The sequence below is a fragment of the Ciconia boyciana genome, chromosome 1 (assembly GCF_034638445.1).
Source record: "Ciconia boyciana chromosome 1, ASM3463844v1, whole genome shotgun sequence".
Taxonomy (NCBI): Eukaryota; Metazoa; Chordata; class Aves; order Ciconiiformes; family Ciconiidae; genus Ciconia; species Ciconia boyciana.
The window spans coordinates 38,612,961-38,631,635 of record NC_132934.1 but is presented as its reverse complement, the minus strand read 5'-3'; the positions used below and the strand labels follow the sequence as shown (position 1 = coordinate 38,631,635).

The 18,675-nt window shown below is 41.0% G+C and overlaps 2 protein-coding genes across 2 annotated transcripts in view; both read right to left on the bottom strand.

Moving 5' to 3' along the window:
* The window catches only part of MSRB3 (methionine sulfoxide reductase B3), an 85,129-nt gene extending 77,102 nt beyond the window's left edge, over positions 1-8,027 (bottom strand). Inside the window, 2 exon segments of the mRNA XM_072863086.1 lie at positions 7,804-7,916; positions 7,919-8,027. Coding sequence (XP_072719187.1) covers positions 7,804-7,916; positions 7,919-8,012 — 207 coding nt within the window. The 5' untranslated portion in view covers positions 8,013-8,027.
* Positions 8,028-9,122: 1,095 nt separating this feature from the next.
* LEMD3 (LEM domain containing 3) overlaps positions 9,123-18,675 on the bottom strand; it is a 52,288-nt gene continuing 42,735 nt past the window's right edge. Inside the window, exons 10-13 of the mRNA XM_072863074.1 lie at positions 16,325-16,406; positions 11,727-11,832; positions 11,558-11,636; positions 9,123-11,306 (exon numbers count right to left, since the gene is read on the bottom strand). Coding sequence (XP_072719175.1) covers positions 11,143-11,306; positions 11,558-11,636; positions 11,727-11,832; positions 16,325-16,406 — 431 coding nt within the window. The 3' untranslated portion in view covers positions 9,123-11,142. The remainder of the gene's footprint in view (positions 11,307-11,557; positions 11,637-11,726; positions 11,833-16,324; positions 16,407-18,675) is intronic.

Sequence of the window (18,675 nt, the reverse complement as noted above, 5' to 3'; positions counted from 1 at the left end):
AAGCCTTGCCCCAAAACGCAGTTTGTTTCTGTCCTACTTGGACTCGTGCTCCAAAAAAGGAAATCCTACGATTAAAACATTGGCAGTCCCTCTTTCCCCTCTAGGTCCTGACATTTCACACCACTCTCACTAACACATTAGAAATTCCTCAGCGACTCAGCCATCCCCCCACAGCATCCTCAGTCCCCAGCACAGGACCGTTCTCCTCCCACGGTTCACTTCACCACATGCCAGTGCTGAGCATGCAAGCCTTCAGCACCCCTTATCAAAATAAAACAATAAAGGACGTACCAGCTCTATGTCCACCTTAAGGTTTTTTGAAACAATAATTACTGGTTGGAATTCTTATATATTTGTTCGGTATGTTATTTTTATAGCATTGGTATATATGTACAGAAAGATTCTCATTCTCTTACATTTATATTTGTACTTAAATAGATATTCACAGATAGAACTTATCTAGATTTTTGGAAATTTTATGTAGTTGCTAGGCAAAACAAGTAAGAAAATTAATAAACCATAAGCTATCATCAGTTAAGCAAATTTCACTATGTGTAACCTAATATAAAGCAAGCAACACACACAACAGATTATCAGGTTGGAAATAAGTTGACTGCCCATGACAGTGTATTTGAGGGATTTTTTTAAGGAACAGCAGAGGTAATAACCTGAAGTAGTTGCAGTGACTAATTTCAAACTGTTGAAATCTGTTGCACAGACCGTCCTCCGCACACAAATTGTCAGTGGAGCACGACAGTCACTTGGATCTGTAATGAACTATCTTGTCAATAAAGCTGCTGAAGCTGCATTTTTTTGAGAGCGAGCTTTATCAAAGTCTATCAAGCTTACCTTCTCACTCTTAGGAACTCACTTCAGGTGCTTTAGCTGGATAAATATGAGACCGACTATCAGAAATTAGGCACACTAATGTTGAATCACTATATTCCCAGATTATGAAGCTATCTTGTGTGTCTGCAACCTTTGTCTGAGGTTGCTCTTCCTCTTCTGACAGGCTAGGAAATTTATCCTACAGTGTTTGAGAAACAAGCTGGGGCAATCACTCAGAAAAGAGCAAGCACCTTGGAGGATTTTTGAAAGGCTTTTGCCTTTCCAAAAGCTCACGAGTAAGCTGGCAATGTCCATTTTTAAAAAGGGGGAAAAGAGCGATTGGTCACTACATGGCCATAAGCTTACCTTCAACACCCAGAAAGCTTTTGAAACAAATTACTAAACAATTCATAAATAGGCAACTGAAAATTAGAAAGTAATAAGCTGCCAAGAGGGACTTGCCGAAATCTAACCCCATCAATCAACGTACCTTCCTTCTATTCTACAGGCAGGAAGAAAGCAGTAAATCAAAAAGTATTTTGTGTCTGAGATCTGTTGGACAGACCGAACTGGAAAAGCACCTTCCTTCTGGATCAAGGTCCTACAACATGGGTGCAGAGCTGCTTGAAAACACACACTCAATCAGCGCTTCTCCTACTGACTAGGGTCAAAACCCAGCAAGTAGTCTTACTAAAACTGCAGAGACACCAACCTGCAAGGAGTGTGAAGCACTCTGAAGAGCTGAGCAGAACTCAACATGGTCTTAACAAATTGGAGAAAAGGTCAAAAATCAGTAAGATGAAATTCAGTACAGCCAAGTACAAAGAATCACATTTGGGCTTTAAAAGAAATCCTCAAATGCACAAAACCAAAAAGAATAATACAAGACCAGCAGCAGTACTGCAGAAAAGGATGTTAAGGTTACAATGACAATAAATTGAGCCAACAGTGTGAAAATATTCAAAAAAAAAAAAAGGCAAACAGCAATCTGGAGTTTATTAAAAAGAGAAGCATAATACGTAATAGCAGGGGCTGGGGAGGAAATCTGCTCTCCTCAGCAGCAGTGAGGTATCAGCTGGAAGACCCTGCTGGTTTGGGGCGTAGGACAGAGACAATTCAGGAAAGTCCAGAGGAGAAATAAAAAAAGGAGTGGAACAGAAAACCAAACCCCTGCAAAAAATTTTTAAGAACTTGGTTTGTTTAGTCTACAAGAGTGACTCTGGAGATGCGATAATGCTCTGAAAACCTGCATCTTGTCTTAAATAGCATTACGGCACTCTGCTACTACACTGTCTATATTACTGTCTTATATTAACTGACAGTTACTACTTGACTGTCGTTAGATGAAAATTTACTACTCTGTAATTCATATGTAACAGAGCAACAAAAAAGGCTTGTTTTCCCCCAGACAGCTACTGTCTTTCACATTTTAAAGGACTTCATGGGCAGAGTCTCAGGGTCTTGCAAAGTATCTGTTGTAATCCTTCCCAGCACAGTTCAACAACTGCTAAAATAGTTTGGTACAATCCAGCACCTCTCTCAGGTTCAGAGGCAAGTAGCAAAGCTGCCTTGTGGTTTTGGATGAGGGATGCCAGGTTCTGTAGATCAGAAACCAGCAGCGTCCAGTGGGTCCCTTCCCAAGTGAGCCACTCATTTGCTACATGAGTCGGTGGAGATCTCGTCCCTTACGTGTGCTTTTGCTTTTAAGTAAAAGCAAGAGCACACAGAACAAGTATGTACACAGACAATTTGGTTTCTCTTATGAAAAGAGATGTTAAAAGGTGTGCTGTCAGCACAGAGTATTTTTCCACTGTATACACAAAAGACCTAATGAAACACTGATTTTAATCCTGAAAAAAAATAGAGGAAAAAAATGAGGATACAGTCTAAAAGCACAGTTCCCACAGCAAGCAGTTAAATACTAAGGCTTTGGCCCACAGGACTGATTTTCTTTTCTGCAGCCATTCGAAAGCAGAGATGATAAAGCTATAGAAAACCCAAATCACTTTATTTGTGGAGTTTCTGAACCTGCATCTCAGGGCTTTAACTTCACACAGTTGGCTGATCCACCTCAACTTTTCCACCTGTCCCCGAGCTGGCAGCCTATGCATCTGTTCCTGTCTTACTCCCTTCTCTCTCTCAAACTCGTGCTATGGCTAATAACAGTGCCGTTGGTGTGAAGGAGTAGAAGCCTAATGAATCTGATCTGCAAGCCTTGGTTTCAGCATCATTAAGACTGGATCAGTGCACTGCTGGATCACTCACTAGTACAAATTCAACCTGAACTGGGTGTAAGCCACGACTGCTCATCATCAGGACGCATAAGGAAGGAACTGCATTGGGTTTATGTTTAATATCAAGCTTCCTCCCAGCAGCAGGATGGTGAAAACCTGACCCAGGTGGCAAAGCCTGCTTGGACAAAGTTAACCTTTTTTCTTAGACAATTTGAGCAAGTACAGTAACTTTACATCAAACCAACGCTTGCTCTTGAACCAGCTGCAGGAAACCCAAGGCCAGACTCACTATGCTGTCAAACACCTGCTGCATGAACTGAAAGGGACATCCATGCGGCTCTCACCCCAGCCAACGCACCGCACAGGTCCTCGAAGTGGTTAAAATCACCTACACTCTCCGTGCGTGCCGCTGGAGGCACAGCCTCGCCAGCAGATTTCCAGCAGATTTCCCCAAGAACCACACACTGGGGAACAGAGAGGAACAAGAACAGGGCAATCCCTCAGCCAGACCGAACACTTTCTGGGCTGTTTTCTTTTGGCGACGACTGGCACGGATCACTTCCCCAGGAAGCTGCTAAGGTTCCTTGTGTTGATGTTTGGTTTTTTTTTTCCATTTTCATTGTGCGGTGGGAGTGAAAGTGTGGCACTTGGCAGCCATTTTCCATCAGCACTACTGTTATTCCCTGGTAGTAGGGATTTGTTTTCCATCAGGTGAAACGCAAAGGCGTTGTCCCTGTTTGGAAAAACACAAAGAGACCTCTGGGGAAATACTTCCAAATGCAATGCCGTGACACTACTCTTAAGACTTCTTGGATGTGGTAACACTTCCCAACAAAACAATGTGTTAGCACACTACGTGCATTTTGCTAAGCTGCTGCCCACATTTCAAAGAAATCATTAATCCTAATGTTCAGATGCTACTGAAAGGAAAGAGTGAACTGGGGAGCTCTGCAGAAGTCCCATCTTTAGACTTTGTGCAACACTCAGAAGCTGAATCATGTTTAAATGCAAAACTTACTGGAAAGATCATTTCCACTGCTCAGCCTAAATAAAGAAGTACTTATGCTATTAATCATATTACAAAACAATGCTAAACTGGAACTTAAGTCTGTGAAGACAGCGAAACCGTGTTAGCACCTGGTAAGTTTAAGCATTGATCTTGCCTGTTTTGGGCTAGTATCGTTCAATTCCTCAGGCCTTAAAGTCCTTACTGAGAAAAGCCTCTTTATTCCCAGTACCAGTTGCTAGATTGTGTGGTTTTCAGATAATGCTATTGGAATTGAGGCTGCTAAATGAGAACCAGAAGGCTGGAGCTAAGCAGCTAAATAATAATTTCCCGCTACCTCACCATAAATGGGGTTCCGAAAGAATTCTTCTACCCTATTTTCAGACAAAACACAAGGATCACCATCTTCGCAGATTAAGGACACAAAAAAGCCCCATTAAAACCCAGAATGACATTCTTCATCTTCTGGTAGAAGTTAATGATGCAATACGTGCTCCCTTCCTTTTCTTAAGTGGTGGGTTGGAAATTACTTTTAAAACACTGCTAGTTGGTTATACATTCACAAATTTCCACAGAAGAGGACTTAGGAGGATCTTTAGTTTTGTGGGGGTTTTTTTAGCTACTACATATTAATAGTTTACTGAGAACCTACGCTCCTTCTGAGGCAAATGAAGTATCCGAAAAGATAATAATACAATCCTACAGAAGCGACAAGAGTGAGGGAAGGGAAAGTTAACCTGTAGCCACTTCTTACTCTATGAGACACTAAAAAAACAAAATGCCCCAAAAGCTGGCAGGTTTTTTGTTGTTATGTTTTAAAGACCTCTGGCTTGTGTGGAGAAAGTAGCCTCTAAATAACTCCATGTATGGACATGATTATTCCAGAGCAAGAAACACCCTATTTCCATCTAGCCTTGGAGTCTGTTCCAAAATAAGCATACCAACTTCAGAGCTACTCAGGGAAAGATAAATCCATACCTGACTTTATTGTACAGTAATTCCTAAACGCACCGTCATAAATACATGAGGAATTTGAGGGTCCATTTTTCTGGGGGTCTTTTGGCTGAAGGAACCCTTAAACAAATCAGGGCTAGACTAAGCTATAATTAGGCTGATAGTTTATCCCACTTTCCCATCAGCTAAAGCCTCCACAGCTTAGCCTGGGTGCTTTTAATGAAAGAAGAGAAAGAATAGAAAGGGGGGAAAGAGGGTCATATTCCCTACCTATGACTAGTATAATGCGTGTAGCTTAAGAGTTGCTCTGTAATGAGGACACACTCACTTGAATTATGCAGCTCAACAGAGCTATCTCAAAATTGGATGGCTTTACTGCATCGCTGGCTTGTAGCGATGCCAGTCAGATGCAGACAGGCAGACTTCTTAACCTTCTGGCTGAGAAGATTAAATCCTTAACAAGAGTGATCTCTTACCTCCCCCTTCTCCCTCCTATCCCCCCATCTTTTAAAATAAATGACAAAGGAACCTTTAACAATCCACCTAAAAGGGAAATTTCATTTTCTAGCATTTCTAATGTAGTAAATAGGCTGGACTGCCAATGGTAGAGAAACAAGTATCATCTTACGAAGCTGACAAAACGTGAGTAGGTAAACAAGATCCTCTCATACCTTCATAAATATCAGGGCAAAGGACCAAATATCTTCCTCATGTGCAAGTTTCCCTTATCAAACAGCTGTAAGGAATTCGTATGGTATGTACAAACATAAAAATCTGTATTAACCAAATCCCTGTGAAACCGTGTAACCACCACCACTTGGAAAAATAAGCAAGGTCATTCAGTCAAAAGATCTTATTTTTGTCTAGGATCAACTGCTTTATATGGCTTTGCTACCGAATATAGAAACATCACCCCATATACAAAGGCACTATTTTTAAAGATTGTGCTTTTGGGGGAAAAATACAATTCTTTTTTCCTCCTAAAAGATCTTTTCAAATGTGTATGATAAAGATCCAAGGAATGTCAGACGGGAAAAGGACCAACCAACCACATTCTGGACTGAACTATATATGGCTTAACTCCACTAACTTTAGTGGTTTTGAGAAATCAGTGCAGAACTTTATTAAAAAAAAAATATCTTCTTTCATCTCGGAATTCTAGGATTATTTAGTAACTCTGGTTAAGCTATTCACCACATTTAATTCCCTACATAAATTTTAAAAGACAATTAAGAAATACTGTTCTAAAATAAACCATGTCTACAGCAAGGCAGGCAATTCTTTTAGAAACTATGAGCAAACGTCTGATGAAGATGACAAGCCACATGGAAACTACTTCCAGAATCAGACTTAAAGGGCACTGTTACCAACCAAATTTGGCAGACAAGGAATCATGACGAACTGCAAAGGCATGCAGCAGTGCAATAAAAAGTTGGGAATCATCAGCAAATAAGACGGCAAGTACTTGTGTCAATTCAGCGAGGGAAAGAACATAAACAGGACAAATTCTAAGCATTAAATGCCGGATTCAGATGAATGGCACTGTGCCATAGTGGGAGTGGAGCTGGCTCTTCCATTTACAGACCGCTTGCCATAAACAAGCCGTATCGGTAAGGCAAAGTATCTGCTTATTGCAGATATCTCATTCTAACATCTATCTTTCAAGAGAGTACAGTTTCAGAACCATTTTAATAGTAACAATGGGAAGCTTAAAAGAGAAAGAACTAAAAGCATAACATATATAATGTAAGGCTCTATACTTTCCTAAAAGCTGTGTTTAAGGTCAGAACTCTTACAGAGATCTGCCATTTATCACTAGATAACAGTAGGCATCTCGCCTTCTCTGTAGCTATCCATTGTTAGACTTTGTATGTTTAATACATGGTTATCCCTGTTTAGGATCACTGCGCCTTCAGACAGTCTTTATGCTAAGGGGACTATGACGGGAATTCCAGCTCAAGCAGAAACGCCAGCATTTATGGCAAATTTGTCAAATATTACAGGAAGCTTAATTGAGTCTCATTTGTATTTCCACAAATATTAAGATGCACCAAGTACAGCTACATTAACTTGGAAAGGGGACAGCAAGAAATAAATTATACTTTATTCTTTGCATCGACTATATTTGTCAGTAGCGCCACACAAAACAAGCCCAGCGAGCGAGCACATTGAGCTCCCTTAGAAAAATACGACCAAATTCTGAAAGCATACGTGAAGTTTAAGCTCCTTTTTTGACCAACGAAGCACAATTTAGCGAGCAGGCGACCGCAGAACTGAACTAATTGCGCACTCGGTCAAGCACTGCTTCACTAAGCCAACTATTTTGCTGTACGTCCTAGAAACTATTTACCTCGTTTCTGAGTGGGAAGCAGCAGCTACAGCAAAGGACACCCCGAGCCTGGGGTCTGCGCGCCGTCTCCGCGGGCTCCGGCGCTGCGGCGGCCGCGGGGACGCCACAGCGGCACGGCCGGGATGAGGGAGGGCAAACCCCGGCAGGGGCTCGCTCCGTGAACGGGGATCAACCCGCGCACCGACCCCAGCCCCCCGCTCCCCGCCGCCGGCAGGGCCCGGGGGGTCCCCCTCAGCGGGGACCGGCTCCTCTCCCGCCCCGCCACCCTCCGCCACAGCCCCGGCAGGTGCGGCCCGGCCCCCCGCGCCGCCGGGGCCGCTCCTCCCCTCGCCCCCGCCGCAGCCCCCGGCCCGCCCTCCCCGCGGCGCGGCGGCAGGGGGCCGGCGGGGAGGCGGAGGGCCGGCTGCCCGCCGCGGCGACGGGGCTCCTACCTGCGGCTCCTGCGGCGGCCGCCAGCGCCAGGCAGAGCGCGGAGAGGAGCGGCGGCGGCGGCGCAGCGCGCATGAGGAGAGGCCCGAGGGAGCGAGCGAGCGAGCGGCCCCGGCCCCCCCGCCCCCCGGGATCGCAGTGACGGGCCCGCCGCCCGGGGAGCATGACGGGAAATTCCTGGGCACCGGCGGCCAACGCCAAATATGAACATAGAGCCGGGGAGACACCCGCCGCCCGCCCCGGCACGGCACGGCACGGCACGGCACGGCAGAGCGGGCAGGCGGCCGCCCCCGGCGCCGCTGCAGGGAAGCGGCCTGCGCCCAGGCAGCCGGCGGGGAGGGCCGGGCCCCGTCCCATCCCGCCGCTGCAGCGCAGCGGGAGCTGGCCGTCCCTTAATTTCCAGGGTGCGCTTGCGGAAAGGCCACGCGAGCGGCTTCTCGCCTTTTTAAAAATAATTTTCCTGCTGTTCCGAGGGGAGCGAGGGAGCTCAGGGCGCACAGCCCCGCCGCGGCCCTGCCCTACCTGCGCGGCGCCAGCCGGGGCCGCGGCCGGGCGGCGGAGCGGGGTGTCGGGCGGGCGGCAGGCACCGCGGCTCTGAGGGCGCGATGGCTCCGGCCCACGGCTCCCACTTGCGGCCAGAAGCCGAGTGACTGATCTAACCTTACCCCAGGCAGCGAAATTAAGACACCTCTTCATGCCCACCTTGCGTATCTTCAAAAAAAAAAAAAAGGGGGGGGGGGAAACAGAATTACAGCGAAATTCTCCCTCCTCCCACTCCCCTTCCACAGGGAAGGGCTAAAAGGGCAAACGCATAGGCAAATGCATGTAAGTAATGGACTTCCACATCCTTCTTTGGTCCTCCTACCCCACAACCCTTCAATACAAATAGTCACTCAAACAATAATAGTATAAATGTCTAGTATAAATAGTATAAAAAGGCCTATGGTTTCTGTTAGTCTATCAAAATGCCTCTGAGGACTTTTTCTATCCCAAAGTACAAGAAATAAGCTGAAAACACAAGGCTAAGCGTCTTCACCTCTGTCATTTAACAAGTCAGACAACATGGCCTCCCCTGGACTTAGAAATCCAGGTAATGCCTCTGCACTCCCCATGTACAAAATCCAGATATTTTAAAGCTGAGACACATTTAAGCGAAGCTCAGTTGTGTATTTCAGCTCACAGTAGCACCTGCTGAGCTTCAAACCCTAACAAGCATTAAAAGTTAGGTGGCTATGATGAATTCATCTCCCCCTTCACCCCCCAGATGAAAGAAGTACTCGAGTCAAAGAAACATCCAAATATCTAGAAGGTGAGACACATATAAAAACCCCTAATAAACCTTTAATTTGCATTTGTTTTGGTTCTTTTGTTTGTTTTTACAGGACAGGGTGACAAATTACAACAAACATCTGATTTTTCTCAAATGTTCCGGTATTATACACATTCCCATCTGTCTTGCAGGGAGGGATATTGGTCAACTTAACAGTTTAAGGTAAAATAAGCTGCATAATAGTACATATTACAATAATAAAATGTACAGTGTTTACAAGAAATATATTTTAGAAGCAAGATAGATGCATTTGCATCGAGGCAACCTTTTAAAATGCCACAACTATTTTTACATTCACTCTTGCAACAGGTCACAAGATGGGGTCACTAAGGTCAGGTTAACAGATCACTATGATGCACATCAAATTCAACAAAATTAGTTTATATACATATATATAATACATATACATGTATATTATACATATACATATATGTATATAGTAAAACTCATCAAAATCTACCAGACCTGGCACAATCTACTTACCCATCAAAAATATGTACTTGTCCTTGGTAAGTAGAATTCTGCATGGCTGATTATATATTATATATACTCATTCATTAGCATCTGAGACATAAAACTGAGGATTTAAAATTTTTCGGTTAACAAACTTTCCAATAATAAACATGGTGCCCACAAAAGCACAAAGGTAAGGCACAATAGGATTTTCTGTTGCAGAATAGTGTGCATCATGTTTACTTAACCATAAGAAAAACGTGCATTATTTGTGCAAGTTCATGCTGCAAATCCATCATATCTACAAAGTAAAGTGAGTTTCAGTAAAATTTGTGGACTGGTGTGCTTCCAGTCTCACCTCCTACAGGATATTCAGCTGGATAATTAGATAAAACTGTTGTAGGAGTGGGGATTAGTAAAGCCAATAATCTTAGATTTGCAACTAAGCTTCTCAGCAACAATTTTGTACTTCTAGGTAAGTGTTAGTAAATTTACTGTCAGCTGTACTTCTAGTTTGCATCAGCCAAAATTGTTGCAAGGAAGTATGTACCTTTTAAAATTTTAACAGGTAACTGGTTCATTAAAACAAGTTACAATGTATTGGGAAAGTCACTTAATCCCAATGGTATTTTGTCACAGCCCTGGCAATCGTAATAATAAATACAGCTTTTCACAAAATATTTTTCCAGTATCTGCCAATTGCTTCTTTATTGCTCACAAATTTGAATTCATTACAATTGGTATCAGACCTTTCACACAAAATCAGTCAGGTATTTTAATAAAAAACCTATAAAAGATATTTAACCTGTATCTAACACTTTAAGGTATTTGGCCTCTTGTCATGGTATGGCCAAAACCATATAAAACATTAGGTTTCGAATAAAATAGGAAGCTTATTCACTGCTTCAATGCAGACATCCTCACAGAACACAACCATTTTTGCCACCACCAGCATTTACATTTATATACAAAACCTAGTACATCCACATTCAGTTCATTTTCCCCTCACACTTATATGCAACCACTAATGCCAGATTAACTTTCCCCATACCCTAGCTGCAGAAAAAGATTCTTATACAGCAACAAAAAACTAATATTGACTGAAAAAGATCTTTTTTTTTTTTAACTTAATTCACCATCAGGAACTGTAGGTTGTTTGTTACAAAATACCCACAAGATTATTTCACAGGAAACTATGGAAATACAGGAAGTCTTCTTTTCTCCATGCTTTTGCATTATCAAAAACACTTCTTGGTGCAAAAATACAGTCACCACATCTGCAAATGTATAATGAATTCAGTATTCCTCATGCAAAACTTAAATGCATTGGTTTACTATAGCCTCGGAAAACTTCCTGAAGCAATTTTTTTTTTTTGTCGTCAGCTCAGTATTACTGCCTCATTGCTAAGTCCCTTTGGAAACAAGATTTCTGGAACGTTCAAACTTTTATTTAATTCATTAAAGTATTACATACAAAAAGCACTAAAAAAGGAAGACGGCAGCCAAACAGGAAAATTCCTGTTGCAAGTAACAGTCCTAGCAGTTGTAGAAAGTCTTCTCAGGAACTTCCCTGAGAATTAGTTGTGCCTGTCCGAAGACGCAGATGTGACATAGAGTTCATGTGTTTGTTTGATGGCTTCAGTGGAGTGTTACAAGTAAGAGCCTGGGGAAAACGATGATGATACCGATCTAGTCGCAGGTATTTTACCGTTACCAGCTTTCCTATGAGGCAAAGAAATTGGAAAAGAGAAACCTTCTAGTTCAGTATTATTACATTTTGCTTCAGGACGTAATACACACAAACACATCATTACACTGAAATTAGTTTACCATGTGATGACTACTAAAAAGATCCAGGTTTTGTTACAGCTCAATATTTCAGATATAAAACATTTTACCATTTAAAAGAACTCCAACTGCACCCATCTTCTGTCATTTCTACCCATGTTTTGTTATAAACCCCCATTCCTTACCATCAAACCAAGAGCCATGTAATGCCTTGAAAGCCTTTCCAGCATATTCTGGAGAGAGACACTTGACATACACACAACCCTGCATTAAGAGAGAGAGGTTTTTGGTTTTTCTGAAGTCCAACAGACAAGGTTAAACAAAGCATTAAGATGTTACTGGAAAGACACTCACCTCACGTGAATTTTTATCAACAGCAATATGAACAATTCCATCATTATCACTGCATTTCTCCAAGATTGCTTCTTGAATTGCTAGATGCCAGTGATCACCTATTTCCCTATGCAAACAATGAAAGATTTAATTAAGCACATCATTTTTTAAACATTCACAACTATCTCATCCTTCCCCACTGAGTTTGGTTTCTCTGTAACTTGACATAATTTTCTGTTAAATGCCTTTGGGATAGATTTAGTACTGTAGCTATTGAATATTCAGTAAATTGCACCCTACGGTCCACTTCATAAATCGCAACCCTAAGAATCAAAAGGAACAATCTGTATTTGGAGGGGTTTGCCCTCCCCTTCCAGCAGCCTGCCACCACTTTCCTGTCTGAAACTGCAAGCAGTCATAAACTCATTTTCCCACACCTGCTCGGACAGGCTGGCTGTTGTTCCACTCCTAGGCTGTTCCTACTGCAGTGGAAGAAGAGCAGGGGAAGACAACAGCGTAAAGGCCTCCGCCCCTTTACTGTATCACCTCTACCAACAGTCACAGGAGCAACATTACATGTCAGGCTTCAGCAGGCTGAAGGAGCTTTTTAGCTATTCAGACACTGTTCATCCCTGAAATAGGTATTCACTATCCCAAACAAAGCCTTCGTCCCATAGGGTACTGACAGAACATGCCAATCTAGATCCAGAAATAGAAGTTATTAAAATCAGATTCCAATTTTGGGGGCTTTTCACAAAAAATATTTTATTGTCAAGACTAATCAATCTTTAGGTACATCATTAGAGAAGACAGAAGTCTATTTATTTCTGTGAAGGTACCGCAGGAACTATCTGGTCCTAATAAAATAAATCTAAGCAGAGGGACAACAATTTCAACAGCCTTAATACACCTTTAAGCCTGCCTGAATAGTCTTTACACAAAAAACCAATGAACTTACTCTTTCAATAATACTATCAAGAGCTTTGGGTAGTTTTAAAGAGTTTTCTCTACATAAGGCCAAAATTCTTGAAATATTTGATCTACCTTCCTCCTTATTCATGAAAAAAACGTGGTGGAAGATGGAATGTACATAGGGAAGTTAATTGATATGGGATGTTACTTAAATCCATAAAGCAGGACACTAACACAACATTTGAGGGACTCTGGCAACATGGAATGTCAGATTTGTTTCCGTTATTTGACCTTGACTGGTTAGAGGATCAGACTTCCCAGTTGATGCCCCTTACACAGGCAGATCATATATAAACAAGCAGACAAAACTGGGAGAGGGACACAAGGGCACAAAGACGATCCAAATGAAGGTCCTAGTGGGAGAGAGACTTTCCAGTGGAAAACACCTACAATTTAAAACCCTGCAAAAGTTAGAAGATGCACCCTACTCAGGCTGGAAGAAAAAAGTGTTTTCTTTTTTACTAGATAGCTCAAAATGAAGGGAATATACAGTCTCCCTCCCCTTCTCTAACAGTGTAAACAACAGTATTTTCTAAATAACATGCTGTGCTCAGAGTGTTAGGGAAATAAAGTAATTCCAAGTTGCAAAAGCCAGAACCTTTAAAGGTCCCCTCCAACCCAAACTATTCTGATTCTATGAAATCTTGACTTTGGTGCATTCCCTCCCAGCCCAGGACTCATGTCCAGATTTTCTTGAGAAGCATGCTGTCATCAACAGAAAGCCAGCTACCATAAGAAGAGATCATATTGTTAAAAGCAGGCAATCGTCTTTTCTGCTGTGTATTCTTCTAAATACTGAAGTCACTGCATTACTCCCAAGTGCTCATTTCCTGTTTGCAAATCCAGAAGTGCACTCTCAGCCTAGTCTGCTTTTTGTGTTTTGCAGACCTGAGACACGAAACAGCATGAGTTATCAACTAACCTGGATTTCCCATAATAACTTGGATTTTCCCATAGGCTCCCAAGGGGAATGACTTGCCCTTCCCTGATCCTGCACATGTATGTTCCATTAGCTGTCAATATGAGTCTTGCAGGAATGCTACCCATGCTTTATGAACCATTCTTTTACTGACTTAGTAGTAGATGCAGAAATGCTAAAAGGGGCTTATCCAAATGATGCTTAGACTGATATTTTTAAAAACAGGTTTGTGTTTGGCATAGTAAACGCCTAGAACATACATCCAAGTTTAAGTCTGCTGTTGTGGTCTGAAGGTTCACAATGTCCAGGTAAGTTTTCTGACTTTTGGCAGTAGAAAGATGATTATTTACTGCGTTAGCATTGATAAATACAAGTTAACTGGTATATTTCCCAGATGATTCTCAGGTCAAGAGAAAAGACCTCTGTTATGGATGGCTGCCTTTGCCAGTTACTGGCATATTGTTGAAAAGTACTTAGTCATTTATTGTTAGTATACGATAGCTTGACTTAAAGAGCAGCTAAAAACTAACTTTGTTAAACACACTTTGCACCTATGGCAAATGTCATAACAGTATTTGCCAATCTAATCACATACACTGGTACATTCTGCATTTCAGGTGGCCAGTGAAAGCATTCCTCCCTTTCAGATCTGGGACAAGAACATAAACCTACTTCCTCTTTTGACACAAGCAGTTAAATACAGCAGTTTGTCTTGCACTGAGGGTTTTGGTTTTTGGTTGTGGTTTTTTTGGTTTGTTTGTTTGTTTTTGTTTTTTTTTTTAAGATTATTCCAAGGGTGGGATAAAAAGTACTTCCTTAAGCAGCAGTCCTCTGCAAGACAACTCTTGGAAGAGGAATGGGCTGAGGCATGCAATATGGAATTGGATGAAGTATCTCACTACAACTATAATTCAGCAGTCCAGTAACGGAGCTAGGTCAACTTCCAAAAGAAGAGGTCTACAAAAAGTGAATGTATTATAAGTTGCACTATTTAAAATAGCTGACTGAACGGAGACACTAAAGAGAAGCGTCAAAAGAGAACAATTCCTAGTCTATAAGCATTTTTGGTGGGGGGTTTTTTGTTTGGTTGGTTTGGTTTTTTGGGGGGGTTTGTTTTTGCATAGACTGGGTCAGTACTGAAAAACTGAACTTTACAGCAAAGATATAGCCTATATAAAGGGAGATTGTTCTCACAAAACAACATCTCAGTTACTAGTTCCATTAACAGCAGACATTTTGAACAGCTAACATTTTGAAACAAGAAAGTAACCAATACAGCATACCAATAAATATTACAGTAAAGCTTCAGGAATGGATTTATTTCAGTACTACTCAGACTAACCAGTATAGCTCATGAAGTCTCCTTTGTAGCAAGGACAATAAGGATGTTGATCTCACGCCAAATTCTCAGCAAATCTCATCTTTTATTTCATCCTCCTACAGGAGGATCAATTTGCCTCAAGAATAATGCCTAAAATTTCAGTCTTGCTCACCCTACTGCAACCTGAAAGTTACAAAAAAAGCCACAGTTGGGGTCTCTGCCCACAACAGTCATTAAGTCTCAAAGCCACTGAGAAAAACAGTTTTTAGAGTACTTCTCTATGCTAGGAATAAGACTCTAAGCTAAATTAGCTAACAGTTTTCCAATTAATAGGGCAAGGAACTAAAGTAATTAAGCATGGCTAGAAACACAAGTGAAACAGAGCTGAAGAAATATATCCAAACTTTGCAATCACTTGTGTCCATACTCCAGTGTCCCCTCCTACTTCCTGTTATTCCCTATTCTAATCAGTAGCTTTTATTTTCCACTCAACTTCTCATATTCTTCAGTACCAATCAGCATCTCACTTTTACTCTGTAAGACAGTATAGCATCTTCATTTTTCCCTTATATAATCACATCAGGGAATAAATTACTTCAGAGGAGTTACTGGAGTCCCTGTACCTCTTTGCACTGGACAAACCAGGCTTCAAAGATTAGAAAGGATTAGCTGGCATAACCTGTGTGTTAGTCCCCAACTCCTAACACAATCTAGTTCACAGCCAGTGGGGATATAACAGGATAGTGGATGAAGCTTTAAAAGACTAGAAAAAAAATTGATTATTCTTCCTTAATTCTTGGCATGTGAAACAAGTCTTGTTACTTATTCATACACAGTACATATTTTAGAATTATATCTGAGCATTAGAAGCCAGTACTCTGCACTAATTTGTTTAAAACCTTCCCATTACAAAAATCCATTTGCTTCAAAACTAGGCAGTCACAGTGCCATAAAGTAATAAATTATTTAAATTCAGCCTTTTAAATGCAAACTGTGCAAGCTCTGTAACAGTCTAAATACTCCAGAATACTTAACAATACTTCAGAAACTTACAGAAACTACAGAAACTACAGAAACTGTTGTTAGGCCACCTGAGTCTCCCTTGTCAGCTGATACAATTGAACATTTACAAAATTAGTTAATGGAGAAAGATCAGTCATTGTGCGAAGTAGTTTGACTAAATGCCACACTCTTCAAGAAGTGACCCAAAGACACAAAACAAGACAATGAAGTAAGATTATTTATGTCTTCTCATAGATATTAAGAGGAAGATTTTTTTTTGTACAACGCATTTGTTTATTTTAAGGTATTCATGTTTACTCACTTCTTCCAAACCCCTCTCAGAGGAAAGAAATGGACCCTTCCAAAAGAATACAGAAATACAGATAGATAACTGGTTTTACTTACATAACTGGATCAAACATATTGCGAATCTTTAGACATGGTGTCAAGCTGTTTGGTGGTGAATTTCTTCTGTCTAAATGAAATGCTACAAAGAAAAATAAATTTATTAGTATTTATTGACAGGCATAATACCATCTAGTTAACAAGTGTCAACTTTATACATTAATGCCTTTCTGGTTTTACTCAAAAGAATACCTTCCTTCATATATGAAAAAGCTTCAAGCAATTAAGTTCCCCCACAGTCTTCTACTGCACTGAAGAAAGTGTACCATACTTAACTGAATTTTTTAGATTTACAACTTCTACATTTAAAAAGATAATGCACTCTCTTATATCCAGGCCACAGTACATGGAAGGAATTCAGGATATTTTAAAAAACACCATATAGTTGAAGAGAAAGTATTTGTGTTACATCTCCATGAAAAGACAGATATTCTTAACATACGGAGCAAATTTTTGGAGCTGCAGGTTAACCATTCAGTTTTAACTGCCTGATTAATTTTCATTTCTTCCACTTTTGGGGCAATTTACTGCCCATCTGACTAAGAAATAGGGAGACACTTAGATGAATACTGTATTGCATCTATTGCAGTAACAACTGTCGAGCACTCTACAAGGATGGAGCTTTTGTAACCCTAAATGCTCTACACACATGATCAGAAGCTTGCAAAAATCTGAAATGAAACACACCAGAGGATAAAGCAGATGTAAGAAGAAAAATAGAAATTAAAAATGAGTAACTCTTTCAAAGCTGAACAACCCCACGAAATACATTCTGAAGTTCTAAAGTTAATATTAACATCTCTAAAGTTCACAAGTTCTACTTGTGGGAGTCACAACAGAAGACTGCACCACAAGAAAAGGAATAAAGGAGCTCTTCAGATTCAGGTCAGGTGGTTCCATGCCTTGAGAAGGGCCAAAGCAACAGAAATGGAAGGGGATAACCTGGTAAAACAACTTCCAAGGCTTGAAGGAAGTTTTACTTTGAAGACTTGAGATGAGTAGATTCAAGAGTTTAAATGTAAGATTAAAAATCTCAACAAGACAAAATGATGTTCCAAACTGATGTGAATGCTTCTCCTTTGCAATCCCTACTTTGGAAAAGTTTGACAGATTCAAGATGTTACGTTCCAAGTGTTAGAAGTCTCAGTTTTGGACAGATGACACTACAGGTCCGTGCTTCTTTACTGCTGACCTTTTAAAATAAAACCTTACAAGTATATCGAAAATGCATGAACACTGCTGCTCTTCCGTATGTCACCAAAACAAAAACCGTGTCAACATAGAAGAAATTCAGTCATGTGGAAGACACTGCATGTGAAAGACAAGCACTAACCAAGAGAAAACTCACTGCCTGCAGATATGGCATAAACAAACTTGCTCCTTATGTACATTTCTGAGGAAAAAAGAAATACAATTACCAACTAGAAATTAGAAAAGGTGGCCTCCAAATCTAATATGGAACCTACCATAAATTCCCCAAATAACCAAAAATGTTCTTATTAGAATATACAGACACAGAGTCCGAGTCACCAACACCTGTAACAATTGTCTGTTTTTTTCTTGGGAATGTATTTCTAAATATGCTGGTGACACTGCATCTATCTCTGAGCTGCCTATAGTTTTAAGGACAAGTCCTTTTTCAATAGCACATGGTTTTGTAAAGTTTTTTGCCCTTGATTAAAAATTATACATAGGGTATAAAATAAAAACTTTACAGAACTAAGCAACATTGAAAAATAAATGGACTTACCGTACTCATGTAGGTTGGCTCCAGCAGATCAAGGGGGGGTGAAATGTCACCAGCATATTGTACACTGGGGCACCACACCATACTGGAGAAGGTGATCTGGGGTGGCCTAGTCATGGACCTGGACCTGAAAAGGCGTGGGGTTGAGGAAATTATGTGCTGATTGTTAATAGCTAGGTTTATTCAGCACATGGTTTTAATCCAAGGATAAAGAACGGTGAGGTTATTTGCAGAGACCCTGGGCCCAGAGGATCAACATTTCTGCAAGCTGTTTATGAACTCCAAAAAACCCATACTGTTGTTTAACGCAGCAGCTACACCATTGAGCTATGCAAAAGTAACTAAATGGGGAATTTGCACGTTAGTATAGAAACCTATGAAAACCAAGCTTTGCCTGCTCCAGTTTCCAATAATCTTGATGTCCTTTTGATTGGAAGATCTCAGGTGCTTGCAGAGATTACTTCAGCCAGAGCACACCACCAGCACAAAACTAATCTGTTACCAACTTAATGTAACATCATACTAGTAGAGAGCAAGTGTGCCCAGGGCAGTGCAGCATATGAAAATAAAGATAAATTCTGCTTTTTCTCAAAAATGTTTCAAA